The sequence below is a fragment of the Pongo abelii genome, chromosome 4 (assembly GCF_028885655.2).
Source record: "Pongo abelii isolate AG06213 chromosome 4, NHGRI_mPonAbe1-v2.0_pri, whole genome shotgun sequence".
NCBI classification, from domain to species: Eukaryota; Metazoa; Chordata; class Mammalia; order Primates; family Hominidae; genus Pongo; species Pongo abelii.
Window position 1 is genome coordinate 148,729,564 of NC_071989.2, and position 16,299 is coordinate 148,745,862.

Here is a 16,299-nt window from a genome sequence, read left to right on the forward strand (position 1 = left end):
CTCATTAGCCGGGCAGCCGGGCACAGTGGCTTACGCTTGTAATCCTAGCACTTTGGGAGGCTGAGGCGGGTGGATCACCCGAGGTCAGGAGTTTTTGAGACCAGCCTGGCCAACATGGTGAAACCCTGTCTCTACTAAAAATATAAAAATCAGCCAGGCGTGGTGGCACATGTCTGTAATCCCAGCTACCTGGGAGGCTGAGGCGGGAGAATCACTTGAACCCAAGAGGTGAAGGTTGCAGTGAGCTGAGATCACACCACTACACTCCAGCCTGGGCGACAGAGCGAGACTCCGTCTCAAAAATAAAATAAAATAAATAAAATAAAATAAAATAAAAGACTTATTAGCTGGGCATGGTGGCGTGCACCTGTAGTCCCAACTACCTTGGAGGCTGAGGTGGGAGGATCACTTGTGCCTAGGAGGTCAAAGGTGCAGTGAGCTGTAATTGTGCCACTACACTCCAGACTGGGTGAGAGAGTGAGACCCTGTCTCAAAAAGAAAAGAAAAGAAAAGAAAAGAAAAGAATTTAAGACTCAGGCACTAGGTCTTCCATCATTATCCCATTTAATGGGCAGGTCCTCTGCCTGCTATCTCCCATACCCTGTCTGGCTTCCATGGACTCAATTATTTATTAGGTCCCTGTTTGTCCAAATCGGTGTGTCTGTGGCCCCAGGGGTGTGTTGGTGACACCCAAAACAGTCCTGGGTGTTTGGTATTTATATTTGATACAAGTGAGGGGAGCAGCAAAATCTGGGGTTACCAAATCCTCAGACCCAAGCCAATCATTTACTCCTGTTTCTTTACAAAAAACACAGTGGGATCAGACCTGATACCACAGGAAATGCACATACACATTTTGGCCCCAGGTTGGGCATTTCTGGAGAGCCTGAGAAAGGCCAGGCTAGTCTTACAAATAATCTTATGCCAGCAGGGGGTGGAGTAAGCAAGTAGGGGAGTAGGTAACCGGTAGGGTCTGGAGTCAGCAGGCCTTGTTCTGTTTGTGCTGTGCTGCAGTGGGGGATGCATTATAAATGCAACCAGCCAGAGGGCCCCTGGCTTCAGAACCTAGGTCTGTACTGTTTCTGAGATTCTGTGCAAGCCTCATGGAAATGAAGCTGCCAGGCCAGGAGGGGTTTGAAGCCTCCAGTGCTCCTAGAAATATTCCTTCAGGGGAGCTGGACAGCAACCCTGACCCTGGCACCGGCCCCAGCCCTGATGGCCCCTCAGACACAGAGAGCAAGGAACTGGGAGTACCCAAAGACCCTCTGCTCTTCATTCAGCTGAATGAGCTGCTGGGCTGGCCCCAGGCACTGGAGTGGAGAGAGACAGGCAGGTAAGTTGGATGCAGGCCAGTTCTGTGGGATCCTTCCCCTTCCCCAGCTGGAGCCTCCTGTATGCCCCCCAACGCTTCTTGTGGGGCTGCCCAAAATTAGGATTTTCCCAGCTGTGTTCCCTTATTTCAGGGTCTTGCCTTCCATGATGCCCAGCCTCTTCTGCAGTCTAGTTTTGAGATCCCCAAGACCCAGGATGAGGGGTGACTGCCAGGGTGGGGGGGACACTTCACACCACTGGGCCCAGGATGCCGTCATTGCCTTGCCTTCCCTAGCTCCTCTGCATCTCTGGTCCTGGACATGGGAGAAATGCCCCCAATAACACTGTCTACCCACCTTCATCACAGGTGGGTACTGTTTGAGGAGAGGTTGGAGGTGACTGCAGGCCGGTGGAGTGCCCCCCACGTGCCCACCCTGGCACTGCCCAGCCTCCAGAAGCTCCGCAGCCTGCTGGCCGAGGGCCTTGTACTGCTAGACTGCCCAGCTCAGAGCCTCCTGGAGCTCGTGGGTAGGCTGGGAGCCTTTGCAGGAAGGGCCTGGGTAGCCATGCCTTTTCCCCAAGATTTCCCCTCCAAAGTCTTGGAATCTTCCAGAGCCCATCCCTACCCCTCCTAGGATTGTCTACCCTTGTCACAGGGGGACATGGAAAAGCAGGGTGGAGGAGCAAGTTCATTGGCCCTGGCATTCTGAGACTCCCAGAAGGGAAAGGGGTCTGGGCAGAGGGAGAAGGGGAAGAGCGTGGGGCAGGAAACTCTCAGGAAGGAGATGACCCCCAATCCGTTCTCCAGAGCAGGTGACCAGGGTGGAGTCGCTGAGCCCAGAGCTGAGAGGGCAGTTGCAGGCCTTGCTGCTGCAGAGACCCCAGCATTACAACCAGACCACAGGCACCAGGCCCTGCTGGGGTGAGAGCCCCTCCCTGGGCCCAGGACCAAGACTCTGGTGTGGCAGGGTCTCAGATCTCCCCTGCACCTTCCAGGGCTAGAAGTAGCCCAGGCTTAGTTCAGGCTTCAACCCAGGACTCATGAGCAAGAGGAAACTGGTGGTGATGTTGTGGGGAGAAGATTCAGGGGGCTAGAATCGTAAGAGAGCTCTGTGAAGAGATGTACTTGGTGGGCACTATGCCAAGAGCTTTACACGCAGTATCTCATTTGAGCTTCACAACCACCCTGTAAATAGTACCACAATTATCCCTATTTTAGGGGTGAGAAAACTGAGGCTCAGAGTGGAGAAGGGTATACTCTAATTCTTACAGCTTGTCAGTGGCGAAAGTGATTAGGGAATCCTGGTGGATCCACCCCCAAAGCCTGTGGTCTTAATCACTGCATAATCCTGTTTTGTAGGCTCTACTCATCCAAGAAAGGCTTCTGACAATGAGGAAGCCCCACTGAGGCAACAGGTTTGTGGCCCTTCCTTGGGGTCCCTTTCCAGTGGCTGGGAGAGGGGTTAGGAATTAACAAAAGTCTACTCTCCACTGGATTTCTCATCATTTGAGATCTTATCCTCCCCAAATAACCTTTCATACTCTGTGTCTCCTTGAACCCCCATCCAGTGTCAGAACCCCCTGAGGCAGAAGCTGCCTCCAGGAGCTGAGGCAGGGACTGTGCTGGCAGGGGAGCTGGGCTTCCTGGTACAGCCACTGGGAGCCTTTGTTCGACTGCGGGACCCTGTGGTGCTGGGGTCCCTTACTGAGGTGTCCCTCCCAAGCAGGTGAGGCTACTGAGTGAGTGGGAGTCAGGGATCCCAGAGCCTAGAAGGGTCTTTACTGAGGAGGGGAAGGAGGGTCTCAGTCCGATTCTCTGAGGCTGTAGGGAGGATGGTGCTCAGGGGTCTGGGGAGAGAGTAGTGGTCAGGGCTGCATGGTAGGTGTGCAAATGAGTGTGTTTATGGGAGCTGATAGGTCAGAGCTGAGCATCAGAGGCCAGGGCTGCCCTGTGGGAAAGCAGCCTGTGAATCTCTAGGGCCTGGTTCTTTCCTCAGGTTTTTCTGCCTTCTCCTGGGGCCCCGTATGCTGGGAAAGGGCTACCATGAGATGGGACGGGCAGCAGCTGTCCTCCTCAGTGACCCGGTGAGCTGAGCAGGGGTGTGTGTGTGTGCGTGCACGTGTGCGCACGCGTGCATGCCTGTGTGTGTACACACATGCATACATGCATGGGCTCATGTGAGTGTGGGTGTGTGGACTCTGTATATGTCCCTAAATACAGCAATGAGGCACAGTGAGCATTGAGACTGAAGTTTCCTCGTCTCCTAGTGCAGCCCCATTACTGGATGAGTGCTGGCACACTGTAGGCACTCAATAGATACCCACTGAATGAATGAATTAATGCATGCATAAAGGAATGTGTGAATGACTTGTCTGCCTCTGTGACTTGTGTCTAGTTTTGAGACTATGAAAATGCATGTAAGAGACCAGGTTTGCACTTACCACCCGTTGTGCCCCCATCCCCAGCAATTCCAGTGGTCAGTTCGTCGGGCCAGCAACCTTCATGACCTTCTGGCAGCCCTGGATGCATTCCTAGAGGAGGTGACAGTGCTTCCCCCAGGTCGGTGGGACCCAACAGCCCGGATTCCCCCGCCCAAATGTCTGCCATCTCAGCACAAAAGGTACCTGGGAGCCATCATCCCATACAGATTCCTGCCCATATATAGGCCCTGGGTCTAATTCCATTGTTAAGGAGGGGTGGCGTCCCAGGAAAGAGATAGGGACCTATCTTTGGATTTGGAGTCAGGCAGACCTAACCCTGAGTTCTGCTGGACTACTCTCTCGCTAAGAGACCTGAACAAAGACCTTCTCTGCCCGAGCCTGGCTTTCACAGGTCGCAATATGACCTGGACCTTCTAGAGGCCCATGTGTCGCCATGGTTCCCTCGCCGGCAGAGACAAGAGCAGCCGCTAGGGGGCAGGGCGCCACGAGCTCTGGACCGAGTCGCGGACTGGTTGGAGATCCTCAGCCAACCTGGGGTTCCCCTCCTCCTCAGGCTCCCCTCGCAACAGCGGGAGATCAGAGGTCCCGCTGTCCCGCGCCTGACCTCGGCTGAGGACAGGCACCACCATGGGCCACACGCACCCAGCCCGGAGTTGCAGCGGACCGGCAGGTGAGGCGAGCTGGGAGGAAACAAGGGTAGGTGACCTGGGGGAGGGGAGGAGTCACAGGGAAACTGAGGTGTGTGCTCACTGTGGGAGGGGCTCACCCGGCCACAGGGAAAGTAGCGGGGATGCGGGTGTAGAGTGTGAAAACCTGGATCACTGACGACCCTCGGGCGGGAGGCTGTTTGGGGGCCTTATCCAGGACGTGCGCAGGAAGGTCCCGTGGTACCCCAGCGATTTCTTGGACGCCCTGCATCTCCAGTGCTTCTCGGCCGTACTCTACATTTACCTGGCCACTGTCACTAATGCCATCACTTTTGGGGGTCTGCTGGGAGATGCCACTGATGGTGCCCAGGTGGGTAGGGCCCAGGGGGAAGGCACAAGCGTTGGTGTCCCCTAGCCCATCCCTTCCCCTGGGACTATGGGTAAGTTAAGGAGGCTCTCCCAAAACTTGGGCTCCTGTCCTGAGGACTTCAGGGTCCTGTGCTGAGCCCCTGTTGGCTTCCAGGGAGTGCTGGAAAGTTTCCTGGGCACAGCAGTGGCTGGAGCTGCCTTCTGCCTGATGGCAGGCCAGCCCCTCACCATCCTGAGCAGCACCGGGCCAGTGCTGGTCTTTGAGCGCCTGCTCTTCTCTTTCAGCAGGTAGGAGAGCTCCCCCCATCACCGGACTCTCACTAGTGCCATGGTCAGCCTGCCCCTGGCTGGGTGAATAGGAGAGAGTGGGAGCTATCTGTTTGGGTTGAGGGACACCTGACCTGGGTTTGGTGGGTAGCAGACAGCCCTGCTAAGCCTTCCTGTCTCTCATCCCCACAGAGATTACAGCCTGGACTACCTGCCCTTCCGCCTATGGGTGGGCATCTGGGTGGCTACCTTTTGCCTGGTGCTGGTGGCCACAGAGGCCAGTGTGCTGGTGCGCTACTTCACCCGCTTCACTGAGGAAGGTTTCTGTGCCCTCATCAGCCTCATCTTCATCTACGATGCTGTGGGCAAAATGCTGAACTTGACCCATACCTATCCTATCCAGAAGCCTGGGTCCTCTGCCTATGGGTGCCTCTGCCAATACCCAGGCCCAGGAGGTGGGTAAGGGAAACAGGGACCTTGGTCAGGTGAAGAAGGATGTAGGGAAGGGGAGGGGTTGCACCCTTACTATCCCCCCTGGTTAAGTTCAGCAAAATGCTGCGTACTTACCCAATAACTGGCAGTACTATTTCCACTCTGGTTCTGAATCAATTGAGAAATAAGACAACAGAAGGCCCGATATCATCTTCCTTTCTGACAACACTGATAGAGGAACATGGGTTATATCTGTGGGTGAATGGGCTTCCTAATGATGAAGCCAAAATTGAATAGACTTACCCACCAGTCGTGGAAGCACTGGTTTGAGACTATCTTACCCCAGAGGAGCAGAGCTAAACACATACATCAAACAGGCAGCTTATACTCGAGAGAGGGGAGAGAAAGGGGCAGGGCCAGGTATGCCCAGCTTCATTTCCTGAAATCACCGATCAAATATATCACTGCTCTTCTGGGTGAGAGTGGCCGGTCAGGTGGAGAGACGCTTGGAGTATTACACTTGCATATATCCCTCCACATGGAAGGCAACCCCAGGACTGGGAAGAAGTGGCCTCTCTATATGTTCTCCTATCAGTGCTAGGCATGAACAAGACTAGTTCTAGCCCTGGTGGAAACACACAGATTTGTATACTCCTCTATTCAGCCAACATTTGCTGAGCATCCACTGTGGCCAGGTCCAGTGCTTGGTACCAGGGATGCAGATGGGCAGAGAATTTGAGAGGATGAGGGCATGAGACAATGTCCTTCTTGCACACTTGGTAGTGATAGAGTCAGCAACAGATGAGTCACAATTAAGAACTCTGGTTCAGCTGGACCCATCAGATAAGAATTTTATGGGGCTGGAGAAGGTTCCCAGGGGAGGGAACATACATCTGAATTATTCTTTGCTTCCCAGGAAATGAGTCTCAATGGATAAGGACAAGGCCAAAAGATAGAGACAACATCGTAAGCATGGTGAGGGACTGCTCCTGGGAGGTTCTAGGAAGGAAAGGGTGGAGACCAAGGCAGTGGGTGGTTCCTAGCTCTTCCTACCCATAGGTTAAGGAAACCTTCATAGGTGAGTGAAGCTTAGCCATTTCCTACAGCTGGGAGCTTCCCATCCTGGGCCCCTGGTGTCTCTGTGGGTCCTTCCTCCCTTGAAGTGGGTCCAGGAGAGCAGGACATTTACTCCATTGCCTATAACTCCACTCCTGACCCTCTTGTGTACAGGACTTAGGCCTGATCAATGCATCCTTGCTGCCGCCACCTGAGTGCACCCGGCAGGGAGGCCACCCTCGTGGCCCTGGCTGTCATACAGTCCCAGACATTGCCTTCTTCTCCCTTCTCCTCTTCCTTACTTCTTTCTTCTTTGCTATGGCCCTCAAGTGTGTAAAGACCAGCCGCTTCTTCCCCTCTGTGGTGAGTTTCACCTTTCTTTCTGTGAGAGAGGCCTGACTCTAAGCTTTGGGTCCTATCTGTGATGGGAAGTGGTATGGAAAAAGAGGGATGGCAGGCCTGGACCTGACTAAGTTACCACTGTGTGCCAGGTGCGCAAAGGGCTCAGCGACTTCTCCTCAGTCCTGGCCATCCTGCTGGGCTGTGGCCTTGATGCTTTCCTGGGCCTAGCCACACCAAAGCTCATGGTGCCCAGAGAGTTCAAGGTGAGAGCCAGGGAAGAGGGTTGGGGGACCAGAGGGGAAAGCAGGGCCAGCAGACCATGGGGAAGGAAAATGCATAAATCCCACTCTTCTCTAAGCTTCTTTCTTCACTAATAAGCTAGAGATAGTAATAATAATGGCCTCACAGGGTTGTCATGAGGATTAAATGAAGTACTGCAGCAGACACGTGAGTACAGAGAATACACAGTAGCTATTACTACAGGGTATGGGTTAAGAGAATGGGTTCTGATCAGCCAACCCTGGGTTTGCGTTCCAGTTCTTCCACTTCCCAGCTATGCATTAGGCAAGTTAATGCACATTTCTAAGCCTCAATTTCTTCATCTATAAAATGGAAATAATAAAATGACAATAGTTCCTACCCCGTAGATTGTTTTGAGGTTTACAGAAGATCACAGTGGAAAGCACTTATCACATGCCTGGCACATACCAAGTCCTCAATAAATGTTAGCTATTATTGTTACGGGATCACCCCACCCTTGGCGTGGCCCTGCCCACTCCACTACTCCTCACTCTCTTCTTCGCACCCCGTGTTGCCTACCCTGATCCAGGAAAGCTGGAACTCCCTTTCCAGGGCATGACTGTGTGCAGGACAAGGCTTAGCACTGATTTCTAGACTTTGCCTGTGCATTTGGAGACCTCCTCTCTGAATTCCCCCAAGACAGGAGAGCAGGGAGGACTCCAACTGGGGCAGCAACTGGGGCCCCCTCCCCAACACATACGCTTGTAATCAGAGCGGACACAGACACACCCAGCCCTGACCCTGCCTCAGATCAAGGCAGGTCTGAGCCTGAGTTGCCCCACCCAGGATAGGGGGAGAGGGATCTCTAGGGAGCAGGGCTCTGTACATCAAGAAGTGTGTGCAGGCCACATGTGCCACCTCCTTCTCTTCCAGAGAGGGAGGTACCCTGAACCAAAGTCCAGAGCCCCTGGTTCCAGCCTGACCTCAGGGCTGGTCTCCTTCCATCTGCTGTCTTTTAAGGCACTGGGATGCTTTGAACCCGCTATGCACACACAGCCCACTAGCATCTAGTGTCTTGGGGTGGGGGCAGGTTGTGGAAGAATGCCAAGGTTGAGATGTGCAGGTGAGATGCTCTTGGGAGACCCTCTCCAACCTGTCTATGAAATGTCCTCCTCCAGCCCACACTCCCTGGGCGTGGCTGGCTGGTGTCACCTTTTGGAGCCAACCCATGGTGGTGGAGTGTGGCAGCTGCCCTGCCTGCCCTGCTGCTGTCTATCCTCATCTTCATGGACCAACAGATCACAGCGGTCATCCTCAACCGTGTGGAATACAGACTGCAGGTAAGGCCTGCTGGGTTAGGCCCAAGACCAAGGGACAGAAGCTCCAGGGGAGTCTACGCTCCCCCTCTCCTACCTCAGAGGACAGAGGGCTGGGGCCTGGGCTAGCTTCATCCTCATTGCCCCCACCACTACCTGCAGAAGGGAGCTGGCTTCCACCTGGACCTCTTCTGTGTGGCTGTGCTGATGCTACTCACATCAGCGCTTGGACTGCCTTGGTATGTCTCAGCCACTGTCATCTCCCTGGCTCACATGGACAGTCTTCGGAGAGAGAGCAGAGCCTGTGTCCCCGGGGAGTGCCCCAACTTCCTGGGTATCAGGTGAGGGCAGTATTTAGGAAGTGGAGTAAGAGGTGGGCAGCAAGGTAGGGCAAAGGGGAACATGGCAGAGTTATTTGGGCAGCTTAAATTCTAAGCTGGTGTCCCACAAGCATTGCAGTGGCAGAATGAGGGAGTTCTGGGCTCTGAGATGGGTGAGTCAGATCTTCCCCTCTCTTACCTCAGCCATGGGGACTGGGAGGGGCCTCAAGAGGAGCATCATCCATGCAAAGGTAGAGGCAGCCAGGGCTGAAGAAGAGGGTCAGGTACCACCTAATAATCCTCACTCAATGTAGAAGTTACAAAGGAATCCATCATAAAAGCAATTTTGGAACTGTTGGAAGCACAGTCTGAGTATCTAAAGTATATGAAATCAACTTTATAAATTGTGAAATGTAAGTCTTTATGGCAGTGTAAACATTGCTAATTTTCCATCAAAATAAAAATGAGGAGCAACTATGGATTCGAATTGATGGAGAGGTCTGGGACTCTCACCTTGAAGTGCTCTGCCCCTTCCTCTCCACCAATTTTTCACATCAAGCTAAGGGCTCATCCCTCCGGGTGACCTACTGGGGTATTCCTCTAGTTTTCCCTTGCTGTCAGGGTCTGTACGGGTGTTCAGCCAGAATCTCCAGTCTGGATACCCCAGGGACTCTCCCAGACCTCAGCTAACTCCTCCCTCTCCCCACAGGGAACAGAGGCTGACAGGCCTGGTGGTGTTCATCCTTACAGGAGCCTCCATCTTCCTGGCACCTGTGCTCAAGGTACCTTTGTTATACAAGCCAGGATCAGAGTCAGTGTAGTAATAATAGGAGCACAGCAAGAACTCACACTAGTTGAACACTTACAGTGTGCCAGGTGCTCTGTTAAATTTTCTGCATACATGGTCTCATTTAATCCTCACGTTAACCCTGAAAGGAGTATGTACCTTACAAATGAGGCAGATGAAGGTTAAAGAGGCAAAGTAACTTGCAAGAGCCAATCAAAAGAGCCAGTTTTTCAGATCTGTCTGAGAACTCAAACTGTTATCCAATGGGCTTTTTACCCAGTGGAGCAAGGTGTGGGTGTGCCACCACCATCCCCTAGGGTCCAAGTGCTACCCTTGCTCTAGCCTCCCAACAAACCTGAGACTAAGAGTATGATCAGCCCAGGTGCGGTGGCTCATGCCTGTAATCCCAGCACTTTGGGAGGCTGAGGTGGGAGGATCACTTGAGCACAGAAGTTTGAGACCTACCTGGGCAACATAAGGAGACTCTGTCTCTACAAAAAATAAAAAAGGTAGCTGGGCATGGTGGTGTGTGCCTGAGGTGGAAGGATCGTTTTAGCCCAGGAGTTTGAGAGTGCAGTGGGTGGTGATCACTGGATGACAAGAGCAAGACTGTCTCAAAAAAAAAAAAAAAAAAAAAAAAAAACCCAGAAAAACTTTGAGGCAAAAAGCCTTCACTTCTCCTTCACCAGAGGTATATGGAATATTTGCCATATACAAGACTGCTAGGCACTTGGGAGAAGTAGGGGTCAGTGGAATATTGAGAAGAAATATGGAACTAAGCCCCTACCAGCAACACACACAAATGAGCAAAAATTAAGTAACAAGTAATAGCAGAAAGGTTGAACAAGCCAAGACAGCAAAGCAGTCAAGGAGGGTGTGGGGAATGTCAGACAAGAGTCACTGGCAGGACGACAAGAGGTTAGGGAAGGGAAAGGTCATGGAAGCTGGGTGAGAGTGGAGTAGGGAAAGAGCCAGATGGACCGGATCAGCCACTTACTAACTGGGTGACTCTCATTTACAGACATTTACAGAGCATAAACCATATGCTAGGCTGGGTGTGGTGGCTCACACCTGTAATCCCAGCACTTTGGGAGGCCGAGGTGGGCGGATTGCTTGAGCTCAGGAGTTTGAGACCAGCCTGTGCAACATGGCGAAACCCCATCTCTACAAAAAATACAAAAGTTAGCTGGGCATGGTGGTGTGCACCTGTAGTCCCAGCTACTTGGGAGGCTAAGGTGGGAGCATCACTTGATCCCAGGAGGGCTAGGCTGCAATGAGCCAGGTTTGTGACACTGGACTCCAGCCTGGGCAACAGAGTGAGATCTTGTCTCAAAAAACAAAACAAAACAAAACAATCCCAAAAAACAGAAAACCCTAAACAAAAAAACAAACAAAAACCCATATGCCAAGCACTGTTCTAGGTACTGGGGATATAATGGTGCTCAAAAGAAATCATTTTTCCAACCTTACAACCTGGTGAGAGGAGAAAGATTTTTAAAAATTAAAACAAGAAGCCAGGTACGGTGGCTCATGCCTGTAATCCCAGCACTTTGGGAGGCTGAGGCGGGTGGATCATCTGAGGTCAGGAGTTTGAGACTAGCCTGGCCAACATGGCAAAACCCCATCTCTACTAAAAATATAAAAGTTAGCCGGGCGTGGTGGGAGGTGCCTATAATCCCAGCTACTTGGGAGGCTGAGGTATGAGAATCGCTTGAGCCTGGGGGGTGGAGGTTGCAGTGAGCCGAGATCAAGCCACTTCACTCCAGTCTGGGTGAAAGAGCGAAACTCCATCTCAAAAAAAAAAAAAAAAAAAAAAAAATTAAAACAAGAAAATAGGATAACTTTAGATAGTGATAACTTCTGTGAAAAATAAAAGAAGATTAAGATGATTAAGAGTGCCAGGGGCTACTTTAGATGGGGCCTGAAGTTAAAAAGTCAGTGAAGATCTTTCAGGGTGTCATGAGATTAGGCATGAGTAATAAGAATAAACTGGTCATGAGAAAGTCTGGGGGAAGAGCATTTTAGGTGGAGGGAATAGCAAAGCAAAAGGCTTTGCAAGGGGCAGGAACAAACTTGGGCATGTTGAGGGAAGGAAAGGAGGTTAGTATAGTGGGAGCATAAAGAACAGAGGGAAATGTGATAGATAAGACTGGAGTGGTAGGCCAGGTAATGGACAAAGTTACTTAGTCCCTCTGAAATTCAATTTCCCAATCTGTAAAATGAAGGCAATAATAACATTTACTTCATCTAATTGATTTGAGGATTCAATAAGATCAGGCATGAAGAGTGTGAAAGGAAAGGCAAGGCCTGGGCAGAACTGGATGCTAGACGCTAGAGGGATCTAGGGCATCTGGGCATCCTGGGGCATCTGGGAGGTTGGCAGAGGTAAACTTTGCTAACTCTCTGCTTCTTTCTACCAGTTCATTCCAATGCCTGTGCTCTATGGCATCTTCCTGTATATGGGGGTGGCAGCGCTTAGCAGCATTCAGGTGAGCCCATTAAAATCACCTAACAAAAGAAAAAAAAAGAATAAAAAGACAAACAAAAAAGAACAAAATTACCTAGCAACCCTACTCCTTTTTTCTTTTCTGCTGGCATCTCCTGCTTACACTTGCCAATTCCCCTCTTACTCTCTTTTGCCTGTCTCTCCTGGACTCAGGGACTCGGCTGCCATGCTCCCCGCCTGCTCCCAGTGCTGGGCTATGATAGCTATCAGAGACACCCTCCTGTCAGGCTACCTGAGTGCCCTGCTTTCCTCTTCCTCTTGTTCCCCTAGTTCACTAAGAGGGTGAAGCTGTTGTTGATGCCAGCAAAACACCAGCCAGATCTGCTACTCTTGCGGCATGTGCCTCTGACCAGGGTCCACCTCTTCACAGCCATCCAACTTGCCTGTCTGGGGCTGCTTTGGATAATCAAGTCTACCCCTGCAGCCATCATCTTCCCCCTCATGGTAACCTGAGGCAGGGTTGGGCTGTGTCCTGGAGGGGTCTTGGGAGACTCTGAGCCTGGAAGGGTGGCCAAGGCCTCCACGAGAGGAAGAATCTCCCCTCTCACTCGCTGTGGCTCTCCCTGGTTGGGAATCCTAAGACAAAGAAAAAGATGGCAGAATGATACCTATGTATGAGCTAGTCCTGGGATACCTGATTTACCTCTTTTCCCAACCTCTTTGGAGTGATCAGCCACAGGTAAGAATATAAAACCCAGAAGAAATATGAGGTCTTGGTAGAGGAAATGGTGACACTTTTATTACTCAGTGAGGTGACAACATAGGTGGCTTCTGGCCTTGTTCTTACTGAGGAAGTTAAGAGTCATAGGTTTTGCAGTAGAATCAATCTGCTTACTATATCCCAGATGTGTGACCTCTGGGAAGTAACTAGTCACTTGGGGTCTCAGTTTCCTTCCCTGTACAATGGGAATAATTTATTCTATCTACCTCATGGGAATGTGCTAGCATTCAGTGAAACTGATATACAATGCCTAGCACATAGGAAGTGCTCAATAAGTGTTACTATTGTTAATGTTCCTACTATTGTTGCTGACAGGCCTGGGCCATGTTTCTATTCCTGCAGTTGTTGGGCCTTGTGGGGGTCCGAAAGGCCCTGGAGAGGGTCTTCTTACCACAGGAACTCCTCTGGCTGGATGAGCTGATGCCAGAGGAGGAGAGAAGCATCCCTGGGAAGGGGCTGGAGCCAGAACGCTCGTTCAGTGGAAGCGACAGTGAAGATGTGAGCTCCAGGCTGGGTCCTCTCAGGAGAATGTGTCAGGGTTTGGGAGAGCGTTCTTGTCCAGGAGCTGTCCCTAAATAATATCTCCAGTAAGCCCGCAGATCTGATCAACAGTCACTTCCCTTATCTGTGTATGGACATAGGCAGACTGAAGGGGTGAAGGAAATCTTTCTTCATAGGACAGGGGCCCTCGATGTGGGTGGGAAGGGCTGAGGCTTCAGCTCAAGTGGGCTGTCTTTCTCAACTCTGATCTTTGTTTTGTCTCACTGTGGGTTTATATCCAGTCAGTGGGTCCCTTCCTCTATGTTGTCTTTCACTGTCTGTCTTTCTATCTATTCTCAATCCATCTTGGGATCTGTCTTCCACAGTCAGAGCTGATGTATCAGCCAAAGGCTCCAGAAATCAACATTTCTGTGAATTAGCTGGAGTAGGAGTCTGGGAGTGGAGACCCCAGGAAACAGCATGAGGTGAGGGTGTGAGGGAAGTGCTCCTGATGTTGAGGATGGGAGGTGTGGGTTCAGACCTTGGAACTCTCCAGTGTGTTGGCCAGTCCTGTTTTCTCCTTACTCTAGTCCCTTAGGAATCCTAGATTGGGGGTGCTGGGGTGTAGAAGGGTCTCTTCCTAGCGAAGAATAACTGGCAAGGGTGCCTGGGCTTGGCTCCCTGTGGTTCTGAAGTTTGGTCAGTAGAGGGAGCTCAAACTCACACCACACTCTAGACTTGTGGAGGAAATCTGTATCACTTGTCCTCTCTGCCATTCCTTCATTTTATTCATCCATATATCAAGCATTTTCTGAGTACCTATCATGCAGTATCTTGGTACTAGAGATACAGTAGTGAGTAAGACAGTCATGGTCCCTGACCTCAGGAAACTTAAATCCCAGTGGGAGAGTAGACAAATAGACAACTGTTAGAGTGGGATAGTGCTGATAAGGGAAGAACAGGGGCCATGGGAGCAGGGCTTCTAACCTCTTCTTGGAGAACAGTAAGGTGGAGTGGTGAGAGTTGGTGAAGGTGGGGTGGTGGTGGTTGGGTGGTGGGTGTTCCATTTCTAAGAGGAAATGGTCCATAATTTGAAATCCAAATAATGAATAGAAGCTAGCCAGGTAACTGGGCACAGCAGCACACAATTGTAGTGCCAGCTACTAGGAAGGCTGAGGTAAGAGGATTCTTTGAGCCCAGGACTTCAAGCTGTAGTGTGCAATAATCACGACTGTGAATAGCCAGTGCACTCCAGCCTGGGCAACATAGTGAGATCCTGTCTCTAAAAAAATTTTTTTTAAAAGGAGCAAGCCAGGACAAGATGGAGGGAAAATATTCTAAGCAAGGCCACAGCATGTACAAAAGCCTGGAACTGGTTGCCTTTAAAAAGCTGAACTCTCTTTTGGGGCCGGGTACAGTGGTTCACACCTATAATCCCAGCACTTTGGGAGGCAGAGGTGGGTGGATCACCTGAGTTCAGGAGTTTGAGACCAGCCTGGCCAACATAGTGAAACTCCATCTCTACTAAAAAATAATAAAATTAGCCGGGTGTGGTGGTGCATGCCTGTAAGAGGCTGAGGCAGGAGAATCACTTGAACCTGGGAGGTGGAGGTTCGGAGGTTGCAGTGAGCCGAGATTGTGCCACTGCACTCCAGCCTGAGCGACGGAGTGAGACTCTGTCTCAAAAAAAAATCAAAAACAAAAATCTCTCTTTTAGGCCATAGAACACCCTCATCTTCATGCTTCTCCAAGCTCAAGAGCCTAAGAGCCAGGCCGGGCACAGCGGCTCATGCCTGTAATCCCAGCACTTTGGGAGGCCGAGGCGGGTGGATTACTTGAGGTCAGGAGTTTGAGATCAGCCTGGCCAACATGGTGAAACCCTGTCTCTACTAAAAATACAAAAATTAGCCGGGCGTGGTGGCAGACACCTGTAATCCCAGCTACTGGAGAGGAGAATTGCCTGAACCCGGGAGGCAGAGGTTGCAGTGAGCCGAGATTGCACCATTGCACTCCAGCTCGGGCGACAAGAGCGAAACTCCATCTCAAAAAAAAAAAAAAAAAGCACCTAAGAGCCTCTGACACTTGCAATGGGAAATTTGGGGGACTGGAGACTGGAGAGAGAAAGGGGAATTCACTGGCTGGCCCCGAACAAGGTCTCCTGGGCGCTCCTTATCTCTTATCACTCTTTTTGTCTGTTCTTTGCAGTAGTATGTCCCCTGAGCACTTGCTTTGGCCTCACCATGTCTTCTATTAGTTCACAGGTGCTTACTCAGGAAGTCAGGACATTTTTGGCCTTTGGCTTAACTTCCAGATGCTCAGTCGGCTTGGGGAAGGACTGAAGAGCAGCTGCCAAGACCTCAGTTACCTCCTGACCTGAGGGTGGAGAGTGGCAGGAAGTAAGCATGTTTGCTGTGCACTTAGGAAAGGCTGGTGAGCCAGAGGGACTGATCAGGCCCCATTCACTCTCTACTCATTAAAAGGTCCTGAGCCACGAAGCGCTTCCCATTTTGAATTTTCTGTCCTCACAGATTCTCTTTGACAGAATCTAAGGGCCATCAGGGAACTCTTTTCAGCTTGCAAAAAGAAAAAGCCAGTCTTTCCAGAATAAGTATTCATCTGTTTGAAATAGTTTTTTACACATATAAAAATAATTTTTGGCTGGGTGTGGTGGCACATGCCTGTAGTCCTAGCACTTTGAGAGGCTGAGGTGGGTCCAGAGTAGCCTGAACAACAGAGTGAAACCTTGTTTCCACACACACACACACACACACACACAAACAAAAAAAAAAATTAGCTAGGTGTGGTGGTGCATGCCTGTGGTCCCAGCTACTCAGGAAGCTGAGGCAGGAGGATCGATTGCTTGAGCCTGGAGGATCACTTGAGTCTGGGAGGTCGAGGCTACAGTGAGCCATGATCATGCCACTGCACTCCAGACTCAGGAACACAGCAAGAACCTGTCTCAAAATTTTTTTAAAAAAAAGAAGCAAAAAAAGCAGGACGCAGTGGCTCACGCCTGTAATCCCAGCACTTTGGGAGGCCGAGGTGGTTGGATCATGAGATCAG

The 16,299-nt window shown here is 51.1% G+C and overlaps 1 protein-coding gene across 4 annotated transcripts; it reads left to right on the forward strand.

The window, feature by feature from the left end:
* Positions 1–1,060: 1,060 nt before the first annotated feature.
* On the forward strand, positions 1,061–15,862 carry SLC4A9 (solute carrier family 4 member 9). 4 transcript variants are annotated; one of them, XM_024247076.3, is made up of 22 exons: positions 1,061–1,333; positions 1,607–1,839; positions 2,120–2,233; positions 2,672–2,727; positions 2,881–3,038; positions 3,309–3,396; positions 3,778–3,932; positions 4,307–4,423; positions 4,596–4,770; positions 4,924–5,057; positions 5,229–5,491; positions 6,385–6,443; positions 6,699–6,887; positions 7,016–7,129; positions 8,285–8,446; positions 8,585–8,763; positions 9,452–9,524; positions 11,950–12,018; positions 12,306–12,479; positions 13,099–13,254; positions 13,623–13,721; positions 15,491–15,862. In XM_024247076.3, the coding sequence occupies exons 1-21, from the start codon at positions 1,104–1,106 to the stop codon at positions 13,674–13,676; spliced, it is 2,952 nt and encodes a 983-aa protein (XP_024102844.3). In that variant the 5' UTR covers positions 1,061–1,103; the 3' UTR covers positions 13,677–13,721; positions 15,491–15,862. The 4 variants fall into 4 exon arrangements, with proteins under 4 accessions (XP_024102844.3, XP_024102845.3, XP_024102846.3 ...); XM_024247077.3 differs by having other exon boundaries at positions 1,679–1,839; positions 15,548–15,862; XM_024247078.3 differs by having other exon boundaries at positions 1,679–1,839; positions 4,629–4,770; positions 6,385–6,434; positions 15,548–15,862.
* The last annotated feature ends 437 nt before the right edge of the window (positions 15,863–16,299 follow it).

Bases quoted from the DNA above. Each gene is read 5' to 3' on its own strand.
- SLC4A9 (XM_024247076.3), top strand. From the start codon at position 1,104: ATGGAAATGAAGCTGCCAGGCCAGGAGGGGTTTGAAGCCTCCAGTGCT. The intron at 2,728-2,880 runs GTTTGTGGCCCT...ACCCCCATCCAG, and splicing joins AAGCCCCACTGAGGCAACAG to TGTCAGAACCCCCTGAGGCA. The intron at 5,058-5,228 runs GTAGGAGAGCTC...TCATCCCCACAG, and splicing joins CTGCTCTTCTCTTTCAGCAG to AGATTACAGCCTGGACTACC.